Source organism: Oncorhynchus nerka, linkage group LG6, assembly GCF_034236695.1.
Source record: "Oncorhynchus nerka isolate Pitt River linkage group LG6, Oner_Uvic_2.0, whole genome shotgun sequence".
Lineage (NCBI taxonomy): Eukaryota > Metazoa > Chordata > Actinopteri > Salmoniformes > Salmonidae > Oncorhynchus > Oncorhynchus nerka.
The window spans coordinates 27,393,366-27,407,975 of NC_088401.1; the positions used below are offsets into that span (position 1 = coordinate 27,393,366).

General features: G+C 43.6%; 1 protein-coding gene across 1 annotated transcript in view; it reads right to left on the reverse strand.

The window, feature by feature from the left end:
* The window catches only part of LOC115130258 (collagen alpha-1(XXI) chain-like), a 48,352-nt gene that overhangs the window by 4,610 nt on the left and 29,132 nt on the right, over positions 1–14,610 (reverse strand). Inside the window, exons 18-28 of the mRNA XM_029661193.2 lie at positions 13,616–13,669; positions 6,604–6,648; positions 6,132–6,185; positions 4,065–4,118; positions 3,619–3,672; positions 3,059–3,130; positions 2,510–2,545; positions 1,494–1,538; positions 1,004–1,036; positions 440–586; positions 272–326 (exon numbers count right to left, since the gene is read on the reverse strand). Of these exons, the coding sequence (XP_029517053.2) occupies positions 272–326; positions 440–586; positions 1,004–1,036; positions 1,494–1,538; positions 2,510–2,545; positions 3,059–3,130; positions 3,619–3,672; positions 4,065–4,118; positions 6,132–6,185; positions 6,604–6,648; positions 13,616–13,669 (649 nt within the window). The remainder of the gene's footprint in view (positions 1–271; positions 327–439; positions 587–1,003; positions 1,037–1,493; positions 1,539–2,509; positions 2,546–3,058; positions 3,131–3,618; positions 3,673–4,064; positions 4,119–6,131; positions 6,186–6,603; positions 6,649–13,615; positions 13,670–14,610) is intronic.

The window sequence follows — 14,610 nt, forward strand, 5'->3', positions numbered from 1 at the left end:
ACATATTACTATTAACTGTAATATGATGCTGTAAGGATGTTACCATTTTACCTTCCTTCTCTAACCAATACATATTCATATTGAACATGGATTGTAAGGCGTAGTCAGATCCCTACACTCAATTTACATTTCAATATGTGTATTGTTTAATCCCTACAGTCTTAAGCTGCTGAGTCAACAACGAGCTGCACGCTTTCCAGCTTACTTCAATTTGCACTTTAGTTATTGACACTGCATAGCTACCACTGGGCGGGTGGTGACAGGTACTTACTCCGCAACACATCGCCGCAGAGCTTCATCATGTGGTCGTCAGAGGGAGGCTTCCCCTGTAAGACACCGATAAGGCCAAATGGGTAAGACGGTTGATGTCTGGATGGCGAAGGTATGGAGAAACGGACAGGGTGCTTTTAGAGAAAGGCCAGGATTCAAGAGAACTCACAGGCTTCCCAGGGTAGCCTGGCGTTCCCGGTTGCCCAGGCAACCCGTCCTCGCCGGGAGATCCCCGTGGGCCAGCTGCCCCCACGTGTCCCATGCCCCCTTTCTTCCCATCGGTGCCTCTGACACCGATATCCCCCGTGATGCCTTTCTGATGATCGTGAGGAGAAATATGGTCACAAACTGTATATAACTAAACACAGTATATAGGACCTTTGCATACAGAGCTCGATTGCCTTTAAAAATGTCTGTTATAGCCTACAATATATCTGCCTTGAGACTAGAAAATGAATAAGCGTTCCAGAATAGGTGTTCAAAGAAATCATAGCATAAATATGCCGACATGCATCTTTTAAAATGTGAATGTTGAACTTGGTGTTCAAGGGCCTGATGTGATATGGATTTCACAGTAGGTTTACTGTCATGTCTACCTATCTAGACCCTGTGGGTGTGATGTCGGAGGCTTAATGGTATGATGTGTTCAGTAGTGTTCCAGAGAGGATCTGGTCTCTGGTGTAGAATGAGGCAGAATGGATTATAGCTAATGCAGCAGTGTAATTCTACAAACCTGTCCTTTGCCTCCCCTGGGTCCAGCTACACCCTGGCAGAGAAGGGAGAGGAAAATGAGAGAAAGAGCCTGTTAAAAAAGTTCTGCTTGAATATCAAAGAAACGCTCTCTTTCAGAAGCTCTTCATTCAGTCCGCTCTGATAAAAGTACAAATATTTTTTCTTGCTGCTGTCTGACTTACTACAGTTGATGCAGAGGTACATTTTTTAATTTTTTATAAACCGACATACTGTTGGCCTAATGCTGTTGTATATCAAACACGAGTCACAGCCAGTGCAATGGCCACAGGGAAAGTTATGACTACAAATTGTTTACCCATAAATAGTGTTATGTAAAAGTGACAGGCAAATCCACTGTGCCTGATATTGGCCGAGGCGCCATCTGTGGAGGGGGGGGGCTCTGTGAAGACCGAGGAATAAAAACGTTTTGTAGTTCAAGTTGATTTGATATCCACTGCCACCCAGTGCCCTGGTCATGTAACTGCACTCACTGGTAAGCCAGGGTTCCCAAGGGCCCCATCGGTGCCTCGTTCGCCCTGGAACAAGATACAGGGTTGGGGGGATGGATGATGGGAGAGGGGAGGAAGATGGGAGGCATCATAGGAGGGTATAGGAGAGCACTCACCACTAAAAGGTCATCATTAGTATTCACAGCCAAGGAGAGACGCAAGGGTCTCATTGACCTTTAAAAAACACATCACCTGAGTTTCCCCTACCTCCCCTCTCTTCCCTCCCTTCCAACCACTCTGCTCTGAAGTCTGCCTCTATCACGGTCGCCCTGCTGTGATTGTAAGGCTATAGGAAGCACAAATCAAAGCACAGAGCCAAAGACACTACACTCTGTAGTCACAGCACAGGGTCCTTAAGGGAGGACTGACTTCGGTGCAGGAAAGCTTTGTTCCTCGTGATTAAGACATGACTAACACTCATTATTTTCTTGTCAGTGTCCTGGAGAGATATGAGTATGTACAGTACAGTGCTCTAAATATAGTGTAGGACTCTATGTGCAGTATAGGGTTCTAAGGAGCCTACAGGGTAAAGAAAGTAGCCTTACCTAAGCACATAGGAGCAGGATCCAATCTCCTGTTTCTGTAGCGTAAGGCAGCTTTATGTAGTACACAACCTGGACAGGACTCTAGTCTATCGCAGAGCCTTAGCCCCAATCTACTTTATCTCCTTAATGCTGAGTGCCAAGCAGAGACGCAATGGGTACCATTTTTTTATCTTTGGTATGACTCGGCCGGGGATTGAACTCCCAACCACGGTGCCACTAAGGAGTGTTGTAAATGCAGTATAGGGTTCTAAGTACAGTAGAGTACATGGTTCTAAGTACTTGATTGTTTGGATAATAAGACAATCACTTGTCCTTATTTTATGTGTTGTGTATGGCGAGCTCTATAGGTCACTGCAAACAACCATCCACCAAATGTCACTATGACAAGAATAAATGACAATGAACTGAACCACCCCCTGTTTCAGAGACAGACAAGAGAGAAGATGACAATACCTGACTTCCTCGGGGACCCGCCTCTCCAGTTTCTCCCTGAAAAACAGTGTATAACATGTGGCTGTAATAACCAACGAGTAGGCGTCTGGGCGTGCCTGCATACAGTCTGAAGGACAAGCTCTCAGTGCGTGTGAATGACAGAACAACAACACGTAAGAGGAATGAAATATGCATTATGCAAAAAGACATCAGCGCTTACTGCAAAACAGGCAAATGAACAAGCTCCCTGATACCGAGAACCATAAATCATTCATAAATCATGTCTTTAGAGCCGCACACTGCCTCATTAAGCCAAAAGGCCCCCCTACAGGCAATAACACTGTTATGTTAGCTGAGATTTGGGCTCAATCTCAATTCGTCTTTCTGTGATTCTTTGCATCCTATCTCCTTGTCTCCTTCTCAACCGTATTGGAGAAAGTCAAAGGCCCCTCCCCTCAGACCTTCTTGTCTAATGCTTTTTGAGAAAGAAGCAAGGAAAGACGGTGCAAGGAATCAAGGAAATATTAATTGAGACCTGAAGTCTTTGGTGGTGCATGCTGATGCCCTTACCTTAGGACCTTTGAACCCAGGTAGGCCATTAGTGCCCGGGGACCCAAGGAAGCCTGCCTCTCCTGGTGTGCCCTAAAAGAGTGAAAAAAGCCTGATAAATAGCTGGGGTAAGTCTTCTTAGCGCAGGCTCTGGGCGGAAGTAGTCTGTAGGCAGAGCGCTAGGGTCAGCTTACCGGGTCAATCTGCAGTTGCTACATACATTTTTGTACTTATAATTTAATGATATGTACCTATTGATTCTTGAAGAATATAACTTCTAAATGCATCATGAGTTTAGTTCAACGGTCATACCCCATCAGAACCCAAAATAGATGCTCGTTTTACTCCAATGTTTGTAAACAAAGTAAATGTAAAGACACACTCTACAGCCTCAAGACATGGTTAAAACTATCATTTTGATATCATGGCTGGTCAGTCCTTGGATCCATAGCTCTGTCTATGAATTTGAGAGTGGTTGCATTTCTCTAGCCCCATCCCTCAGCTTTTTACTGAACCGTGGATGTATGTTGTCTGTCCATAGTCTAATCGATCACGGAGTGCGTCTCTGGTGCCTTTCTCACCTTTTGGCCTGGCATTCCTGGAGAGCCATCGGAACCTCGCTCCCCCTCGCTTCCCTGAATACAGACACATAGGAATTAAACACTGACACACACACACACACACGTTCGCACGCACACATTCACACACACAAACACATGCACGCACTCAAACACGCACAAACACACATGCACACACACAGCATTGCCAACAAACACAGAGCTGATGAAGCTTCCTTTGTAAAACAGAAGGCTATTTGAAATTCAAGACAATAGTCTATTTACTCAACAATGAAAGACTAGAATTACTTTTACACCCTAAACGCACTTTGGTAAAGAAATATCACATTGGGAGAGATAATTCTAGTATTATCAGTAAGCCATTCGGAGAGTAGAGAAGAGCCCACACACTGGGGATGAAAAGCTGCAGCATTAGCATAATCACTCATTAAAATGGGTGATGGACAAACCTTTGGGCCATCGCGTCCACTGGCTCCAGGGTCTCCCTGGGGGCCTTGAATTCCCTGGGCATATAAAAACACAGACAGTTGGCCTGCAGGCAGTGTGACAGGATGCGTGACAGCTTAGTCACCAACCACTGAGAGGGAATTAGATGGCAGATGCCCCATTCTGGTTCATTTAAAAACAAAAAAAGGGGATGTGCAAAGTGGCTTTAACCCTACCCATCTGCAAATACACTTAGCTATTGTTCCTCTTTGTTCATGTTAGGATGACTACTGTTATTATTCACTGCAACCGGTCTATTTGCACATTAATCTCTGATATACAGTAAATGTGTTCAAAACCATATCCCAGACCACAAGTGTGTGTGAGTAATTGTACGAGGGTCAATAATGTGAAGTTAAAAACTGCACTGAACAAAAATATAAACACGACATGTGAAGTGTTGGTCCCATGTTTCATGAGCTGAAATAAAAGATCCCAGAAATGTTCCATACACACTAAAAGCTTATTTCTCGCACATTTTGTGCACAAATGTGTTTACATCCCTGTTGGTGAGCATTTATCCTTTGCCAAGATAATCCAATCACCTCACAGTTGTGGGACATCAAGAAGCTGATTAAACAGCATTACCATTACACAGGTGAACATTGTGCTGGGGACAATAATCGTAACCAACATCAGTGGGCAAATGCTCGCCTTCGATGGCCACTGGCACGCTGGAGAAGTGTCCTCTTCACAGATTAATCCCGGTTTCAACTGTACCAGGCAGATGGCAGACAGCGTGTACTGCATCGTGTGGGCGAGCGGTTTGTTGATATCAACGTTGTGAACAGAGTGCCACGTGGTGGCAGCGGGGTTACGGTATGGGCAGGCATAAGCTACGGACAACGAACACAATTGCATTTTATCGATGGCAATTTGAATACACAGAGATAGTGTGCAATTCATCAGCCGCCATCAACTCATAGTAGGATAATGCACGGCCCCATGTTGCAAAGATCTGTACACAATTTCTGGATGCTGAAAATGTCACAGTCAGTTCTTCCATGGCCTGCGTAGTCACCAGACATGTCACCCATTGAGCATGTTTGGGATGCTCTGGATTGGCGTGTATGACAGCATGTTCCAGTTCCTGCCAATATCCAGCAACTTCGCACAGCCATTGAAGAGGAGTGGGACAACATTCCACAGGCCACAATCAACAGCCTGATCAACTCTATGGGAATGAGATGTGTTGCACTGCATGAGGCAAATTATGGTCACACTAGATACTGGCTGGTTTTCTGATCCACACCCCTACCTTTTTTAAGATCTGGGACCAACATGCATATCTGTATTCCCAGTCATGTGAGATCCAAAGATTAGGACCTAATGAGTTTATTTCAATTTCAATTTCCTCACATGAACTGCAGCTCAGTGTAGATACCATGTCTTTACTAAACAGTACAATTCATTCAAATTTGAGGGAAGAAAACCTTCAATTCAAATGTAGATGATTGCTCTAACTTAGTAACAAGTGTAGTTATGCAGCTTCACTGAACCAGAAGAGGGCAGCAATGGAACACCATATGATGCACAGCTCGATGGCTCTGCTTGAATAGGAACAAGCTGTTACTTACTCACCAGTGGAGGGTGCCCAATCACCTCGTCTAATCATAGTCCCTTTATGGAACACTGTCAGAGCTCTCTTAATGCATAATGAATAATTAATTAAGAGAGAATTACATTTCAGCGACAATTAAATAGACATGTTACAGTACGTGATGTGTATTGTAATTCCTCCCGTGGAGAAAATGACTGCAATTGAAATAAAGTCATAAACATACTCGTTCATTACTACATTTACATTTGAGTCATTTCGCAGACACTCTTATCCAGAGCGACTTACAGGGTGAAGTGCTTTGCTCAAGGGTACATTTTGCACCTAGTCGGCTCAGGGATTCGAAGCAGAGACCTTTCGGCTACTGGCACAACGCTCTTAGCCACTAGGCTACCTGCCACCCTAGTATCTGTGCAATCGGTTAAATCATTGAACTGGGATTGCTTGTCATTGTACAGATGTTGACACCCACCTGTGGACCTTTTGGACCTGTTGATCCCTTCTGCCCAAGTGCTCCTCTCTCTCCCTGTTGGATGAGAAGAGATGAATGCACTGCCTCCCCTGCAAGGTAGTCCATCTAATTACTTCTGTGCCTCAGAAATCCTCCTTGTATTGACTTGAGGCCGGGGACTTTTCTTACTCTAATATGGTCTCAGGTTTCAATCTATCTCTGATCCCCTATTATTACAGTTATTGACTGGATATTAGTAGCAGCGTTATTTTTTATTCTGTTCTTACATGTGGCTTAAAGACTGTCCTTGCATCCATAGCTCTGTCTATGAATTTAAGTGTTTACATTTCTCCAGCCCCATACATCAGCTTTACCAAACAAAGTGACAGTGCTTCTGCATCTGTATTGCTTGCTGTTTGAGGTTTTAGGCTGGGTTTCTATACAGCACTTTGTGACATCGACTGATGTAAACATGCAAATAGGAAAGTCTTACCTGAGGTCCTGTTGGCCCCGCCCCTCCAGGAAGCCCCCGGATCCCCTGGAGATGACACACACATCAGGTCAGCTGACACAGCAGTGGCATAATGAGTGACAAGAAAAGCGGGCCCCAGTTTAATTGCTTAGTAGTCAATTCATAATTCCCCCCTCCTCTAGTTACAGTACCGCCATTAAGGCATTTCTAGAATGGCACATCGGACAGGATGAATAAAACAATCTGGCATGGCAAACCACTTGTTGCAGTGTGGAGTGCTTGCCTTGCATACAGTACATGCCAGTCATCCATTCCAACGAGGCCATGATGAGCCACAGTGGAGGGCATTGGGAGACCTTTGGAACACATGCCCAGATGCGCTGTGATGATTGTTTTCCTTGCATTCTAAATTGGTTTAATGGATCCCGCGTCTCTTCCCCCTGGTTTCCGCTGGGGGTCCGATACGCTGTATTCACCTCATTTACAGCCAGCGGGGCCTTCATGCACTTTGCTAAGTAATTACACACAGGAGAGGAGAACAGAGTGCCAATACACCACGTGCTTAGAATTTCAGAGAGGGCCATTGTAAAGACATGCCCTCGCCACCCACTGGCTTCGATGGAATCAACCTAACCACAGAGGTAGTAGAGGTGATAGACTGTATGTTCACCTGTTTAAATAGTCATATGGTGTTAAACTATATTGTAATACTGCTGAAATAAATAAGCAGGGGTGAAAGTAAAGCGGTACAGTCCGGTACGGGGGGGGGGTCGGGGGGGGGGGGTACGCCCAGTAAAACATGCGCTTATCAAAACAATTCAAACAAAATGTTAAGAAAAACGGTAGGTTATTACACCACTTTTCATAATCTACGCTCCAAAATGCGATGCGGTTTGATGAGAACACGGAAAGTTTGCCAAGGAAGAGATGAGTGGCTGACACTGAGACTCACACGGACAGCAGTGGATTCTGGCCTAATGACAATCGTAAACTATTGTCATGACACTTTGTGATGTTGTGTAACGGATGTTTCTTTCCTTTCATCACTGTTTGGTGTCACGGCTTTCTTCTGTTGAAGGAAAGGCGGACCAAAACGCGACGCGGTTCGTGTTCATCTTGATATTTAATTAAAGAAATACAAAAACAATAAACAAATGACGACCGTGAAGCTAAATGAGAACTGTGATGACACAAGCAATCAAACATAGACAATCACCCACAAACAAACAGTGCAACCCAGGCTACCTAAGTATGATTCTCAATCAGAGACAACTAATGACACCTGCCTCTGATTGAGAACCATACTAGGCTGAAACATACAAATCCCCAAATCATAGAAAAACAAACAGACTGCCCACCCAACTCACGCCCTGACCATACTAAATAAATACAAAACAAAGGAAATAAAGGTCAGAACGTGACATTTGGAGGGTGGAAATACAAGTATACAAAGCATACTCTGTGTATTTCCAGCCTGCTCTTTCCATGACAGACTGACCAGGTGAAAGCTATGATCCCTTATTGATGTCACTTGTTAAATCCACTTCAATCGGGTAGATGATGGGGAGGAGGCAGGTTAAAGAAGGATTTTAAAGCCTGGAGACAATTGTTACATGGATTCAGACAGTGAATGGGCAAGACAAAATATTTAATTTCCTTTGGACGGGGTATGGTAGTAGGTGCCAGGCGCACAGGTTTCTGTCGAGAACTGCAATTCTGCTGGGTTTTTCATGTTCAGTTTCCCATGTGTATCAAGAATCGTCCAACCATCGTCCAACCATGGGCCATCATCCCTGTGGAACGCTTTCGACAGCTTGTAGAGTCCATGTCCCGACGAATGGGAAAAAGGAGGGGGGGGTTCAATATTAGGAAGGTGTTCCTAATGTTTGGTATTCTCATTGTATGTTGCGAGTGGGAAGCGGGACCAGGTGTGACACTATGTAATTCTATGATTAGACCCATACCATTTTTTGGTAGGTCCCGTACCGGGGAAGAAATGTATTCTACTTTCACCCCTGGAGATAAATTCTGTTCTTAGTACTGCAAAGCCACAGCACAAAAGTGATAACCAATGTAGAGGGGCTAAGGTTAGAAGTGAATGACAATAGAATACCTTAGTGACTGCTTCCTGTGTCTGAGGTGTGACTTATTGATAGATTCATGTAATAATGTATTTACAAGGCAGATACATATACCGGTTCCCACTTTAGATAAAGAGTTCTACAGCAAACAATGGAGCTGTCTGGGTGGGATACTGTTTTTACAGACCTCCTGAAAATACATATCCATTTTCCCTGGAGGACTTTCAAATACCACATGGAAAGATAAAAAGCTGAGCTCTGACCACGTTCTCCATTTTCCCTGGAGGACTTTACAATTACACCACATGGAAAGATAAAAAGCTGAGCTCTGACCACGTACTCTAGCATCAAGCAGGTAAAATCGATAGTTTGCAGAGTTTCACCATTTTTAATAGCAAACACAAAAAACAGAGGGGTGTAGCCGTTGTTTGCATTAATCAAAACATACCTGGGTAAATATGGGCAATATCATTCTGAAAAGAAACCAGCATCTGTTATATCAAACATTTCCCAAAACAACCCTAAGAAAACACTGATAAGATATGGCCCCATCCCAACTGAAGGTGTGTTTTATTTTGAAGCGGGTCCTGGATTGAGCGGCTCTATTACTCTGCAATCTCTCAGCACCACACCTGCGTGCGCGCACACACACAAACACAGGAACCTGCTTCCGTAGCACAGTAAATAAAATCCCAATGAATGGGGTTGGAAGAAAGCGCCATCTGACACTGCTGGACCTTTCCCTGCCCCTAGTGTCTTCTGTCTCCATTGTAATTAACCTGCTAGAGCACAACCACTTCCACCCACAGTGGAATGCATCCAGAGTGCCCACACTCTTAGGAAAAGGTGGAGAGGAGGAGAGAGGGATACGAGAGGGAGAAGAGGAGAAGAGAGGAAACAGGAACACGACAGTCCCTTTGACATCCCCCACTGGTGCATGCTGTTTGGCATTAATGACACATTTGATCAGAAGAGGCCCACATTGATGAGAAAGTGCTTCCATTTGTTTTAATGCCTTAGCATGCAAAGAGAAAGCTTGGTGAGAAAAGATTGGGACGAGCTGACTACTTTGTTTTCGAGGTGCGGAGAGTGCCTCAGCACGCAAGGGCGTATGCTTTGATGAATTTAAAGGCAATGGGGCCCCTGCCAATCTCCCTTCCAAAATGGCAATCTAGACCTACTTCTGTATGTTTTAGCGAGTCTAGGGACTTGCTAAAAGCAGGCTAATTTAGTCAGACAAGCAGAACATGTTACACTCTTAGAAATAAGGGTTCCAAAAGGGTTCTTCTGCTGTCCCCATAGGATAACCATTTTTGGTTACAGGTAAAACCCTGTTTTGTTCCAGGTAGAACCCTTTTGGGTTCCATCTAGAACTGTCTGTGAAAGGGTTCTACATGAAACCCAAAGGGGTTATACCTCGAACCAAAAATGGTTCTCAAAACGGTTCTCCTATGGGGAGAGCCAAATAACTATTTTAGGATCTAGAGAGCACCTTTTTCTCTAAGAGTGTACAGTCTATAAAGTGGGTGACAATGACGACCAAACCAGACTTTTATCCTGGTTTATTGAATGTAGGCCTATGGCTGGAAGCGTTTGCACCAAATAAATGGAGACCTCAGCAGCAGTGTGACTTAACATTTTAGGGTAGCGTACAGGCCTCCTCCTATCCCCAAAAAACTAGAATAGTGTAGGCTGGCAGATAGTGATATTGAGACATTTCATCTTACCGTCCAAGCGCATTGTATGCAGCTGGGAATACACTTGTATCCCCCATGGACCGGTTAATTCCTAAAACATTCTCCATTACGGCTACAACGGCATCAATTTCCTCCTTAACTAGATTTAGTGGTGAGAAGGAGGGAAAAATATGTATACTTTCTTTACATAACACCATTTTCCACCACCATGCTAGAGTGGCTAATGCTAATTCCTGATGTTGCACCCTGCTTTTAGCCAGGGGTAAACATAAGACTGCTGCAACCTGATGGGCTTAACGCGATAGCAACATCCAGGACTAGCATTCCTAGGCATTAGCCACTCTAGCATGGTGGTGGAAAATGGTGTTTCATAAAAATGTATTTCCTCCATTATTTTATTTTTTTACACCTTCTCGCCATTAAATCTAGTTAAGGAGGAAATCGATGTGTTTGCAGCCTGAATGGAGAATGTTTTAGGTACGAACCGGTCCACGGAGAATACGAGTGTATTGCTGGCTGCATACAATGTGTTTGAACAGTAAGATGAAATGACTCAATAGCACCATCTGCTGGCCTTTGGGCTAATCTATGTTGTACCGTTTGTAAAACAGGCAGTTACATTGGATTTATTAGCCTAGTCCTGATTTCAGACCAAGGCTTAAGACTAACCATTTTGTATCTGCATATCAGCTATCCACATGAGTTATTTTGAGCCTATTTGAAATGAGAATCAATGTGTTTACACAGTAGGTATTTCTTCTTCGCTATGATCAGCTTGTCAAAAGTCGACAAATAGGCCTACAGTTTAAATCACTGACTCCTGACAATTCAGCTCACAGAGGGGAACTCCCGGAACGCAGTCGCAAGTAGCCTAATTTCAGTCTATAGCGTCCATTTTATTTGTACCTGGCCTGTTTTTAGAATATGGTGTTTGTTAACATGTCATATTCAAATCGAAGCACATTTTATTTTATAGGAAGTCATTTAGTCTATTTGATCGGAGACACATTTGGATGTAAAAACAACAATGTCTCATAACATTGTCATAAATATGGTCTCCAGTCTGTAGGCTACTGGAAAACCACATAGGCTCCTACTCTTTCTACTACTGGCTACATGATTTATGTTACATTACTTGAGTCTTGGTGGAGTGCCGCAGCGCTGCATCTCTCCAACAGCACCCCGGAGAAGTGCGCTGGGCATGGACAAGATACATTTTGCGCCCCTGACTTGTGACCACTGCTTAACATGGGGTGGCATTGGCACTCACCTAAATAGCCCATATGCCACTGGGTGAGAAGTTTCCATTGTTTTTGTGCAGAATTATGTTTTTTTTTCCGTTTCTTTTCATTTTACCTTTATTTAACTAGGCAAGTCAGTTAAGAACAAATTCTTATTTTCAATGACGGCCTAGGAACAGTGGGTTAACTGCCTGTTCAGGGGCAGAACGACAGATTTGTTAAGATGTGAGGTGTGAGGTGTTATGTGTTGTTGGGGGTACATCTTGTTCAGTTTAGCTCGGAAAATGCTGCCCTCGTCAATCTGGTCCGCCTAATCCTGTCCAAGGGGCGGGTCGGCCAAACTAAATCTTCAACCGCATGCTATCCAATTGCAATTTCTCAAAACTATTATCAACACGCTTAACAAATCTCCCAACATGCATGCATGCCACTCATATTAGCTACCTCACCCAATCAACTGCTGCACTTCAGTTTAGTCAATCCCAGGTTCTGTTCTTTGCAGCAAACAAGGATGAAGCTCAATGGAGACAGATGGTCGTGATCCCACATCAAGACCACTGTAGATTTACTCACGATGGTCATTACCATTGTGGCAAACAAGCCTGGAGATGGCCCAAACCCCTGAGTGACCCAATACATCTGGTAGAACCGTTCAAAGCCATTCTCTCTCAAATCGAGATTAACTTCACTCTCTAAGGGACACATTTGAGCTTGAGATCCATGATGCTCATCACTTGAATCTACACAACTACTCCATTGATACCAATGCATGATGTAAGCGAGGATTCAAGGTACTTGACTTAGGATTCAAATGTGCTCAGAAAGCATAAACACTACAGTGGTAAGACTGCAGTGTATCCCCCAGGATGATTTTGATGCTGCAATCCAGCCCCAGCATCAACAAGACTCATTACATGCAAAAATGGAAGCCTGTTAGGCTGTTATATTCCACTGTTGTTATGGCAACTCCTCTCAAGAGGTACACTAGTTGGAGAACTCTGTGATTTGGTGGGTGGAGCTATATTGCATGCACGGAGGTCAGCAAACATTGTGGCCAATCGCTTGGTGTGGCACCAATACGAGGTTGCGTGCCTAAGTCCTAATGTCCTTTTTTCATGGATCTTTATGAATTCACTTGTAAAGCAGCTGCTGGTTATAGGTTTTTCTGCTGAGTTGATGGGAAATGTGTTTGTTTGGAGGCACTACGTTTGTTGCTACATTCCGTTTGGGTGACAACCACCATTGCCATTGGTTATAACTACAATACATGTGTGTATTATACAGTACGTGAGACATAGCCAATGGATATACAGGTAAAATAATGGAAACAAAGTGTATTGAAAGCAGGTGCATCCTCACAAGTGTGGTTCCTGAGTAAGCAATTAATATTCCATATTATGGTCACGTATAAAAAAAAATACCATGGCTGTCTCAGTCACCAGATCTCAACCCAATTGAACACTTATTGGAGATTCTGGAGCGGCGCCTGAAACAGAGTTTTCCACCACCATCAACAAAACACCAAATTATGGATTTCTCATGGAAGAATGGTGTCTCATCCTCCCAATAGAATTCCAGTCACTTGCCAAGGTGCATTGAAGCTGTTCTGGCTCGTGGTGACTCAACACCCTATTAAGACACTTTATGTTGGTGTTTCCTTTATTTTGGCAGTTACCTGTATCTATACTGTATGTGCCTAAAACTTTACTTCATATGTGCATTCAATGTTACGAATCACCAATGGTAATGTGTGCATTACAAATTCTGCCCAACAGATTACACATTTCTTTACAACAGATTAAAACAAACTTCGAAAACAATGTATTCTTTACTTATTGATGAAAGTCGTGTCCAGCAAATGTAATTAATAATGTTGGGACTTCTACTTGGTGAGAGTCAGAGAAGTGCATCTGTAAGCAGTATCCGATCTCTTTGGTCTCATGCAGAGAGGAGGTTGCAGCACACACACACACACACACACACACTTCAGCTACTAAAGTGCTGACTGACTCACCGGTACCCCCTGTTGTTCATCAGCACCAGACATTCCAATATCTCCTTTGTCTCCCTGTGAAAGAAAGGAAGAGAGAGATTGAAAGTAAGATTGAAACAGCGTTAGAGCGCCTTCATTGTTCGGCACCTTTGTATACAGCTCACGTGCACAGCTAGTAATCAGAATCCTTATATAGTTACAGCACGTAAACCTCAGCGTAAAATTGTGACATATTGCCAATTCATTTGGATCCCACATGCAGCTCAAAAGGAATGTAAGTTAGTGAGTCGCATTGCATGAAGCAGTGGGAGATGAGGTCAATCATTAGACTGATATCAGTATTCCTGTGACCTCTGTTGTCCGGCAGTTAAAGCCACAGACCTGGACACACATGTACAGCCTAGGCTACTTCGAGTGGACCCACGCCCTTCTGACTGGTAAACTCTTCTACCTTTCCTGTCTCCTCTTCACTGTCCTATCTCAGGAAAAACTCAAAACCTTTAAAACAAAACAAGGGTTATTTATGCAAATATATATAAAGAATAATATAAGTAATCCTTCCTTATTATTTATTATTTATGAGCCAAGAGGTGGATCTGGTTTAGACTGTAGGTGGTAAGGTGAGACTGAAATACATGAACCATGAATCACCTCTTGGTAAATTACACATGTTAGCAGTTGTGGCGGGGACCTTCTATTCTTGTTCCCTTGTCCAGTCTCAATATGGTTCCACTGTACAAAGGCAGTTAGCATCCCATGTGCATGTCCCAGACAACCGGTGGGCTGACCACAGTTCATGCTTCTATCTTAGTTATCTTTATTTTACCTGGAAAGAAAGAGAAGAGCCCTTATTCTCATCTAAGTGCGAGAGCAGTCCTTGTGGTACTATATTTATCATTTGCTCAAATAGAGAGCTAGCCAGGTGGTTGGTTACTGTTACAGCAGTATTGTAGACATACAATGTCTCTCATGAATATGACTTTGCACTAAGTATACTGGCTGATGGAACATGTATT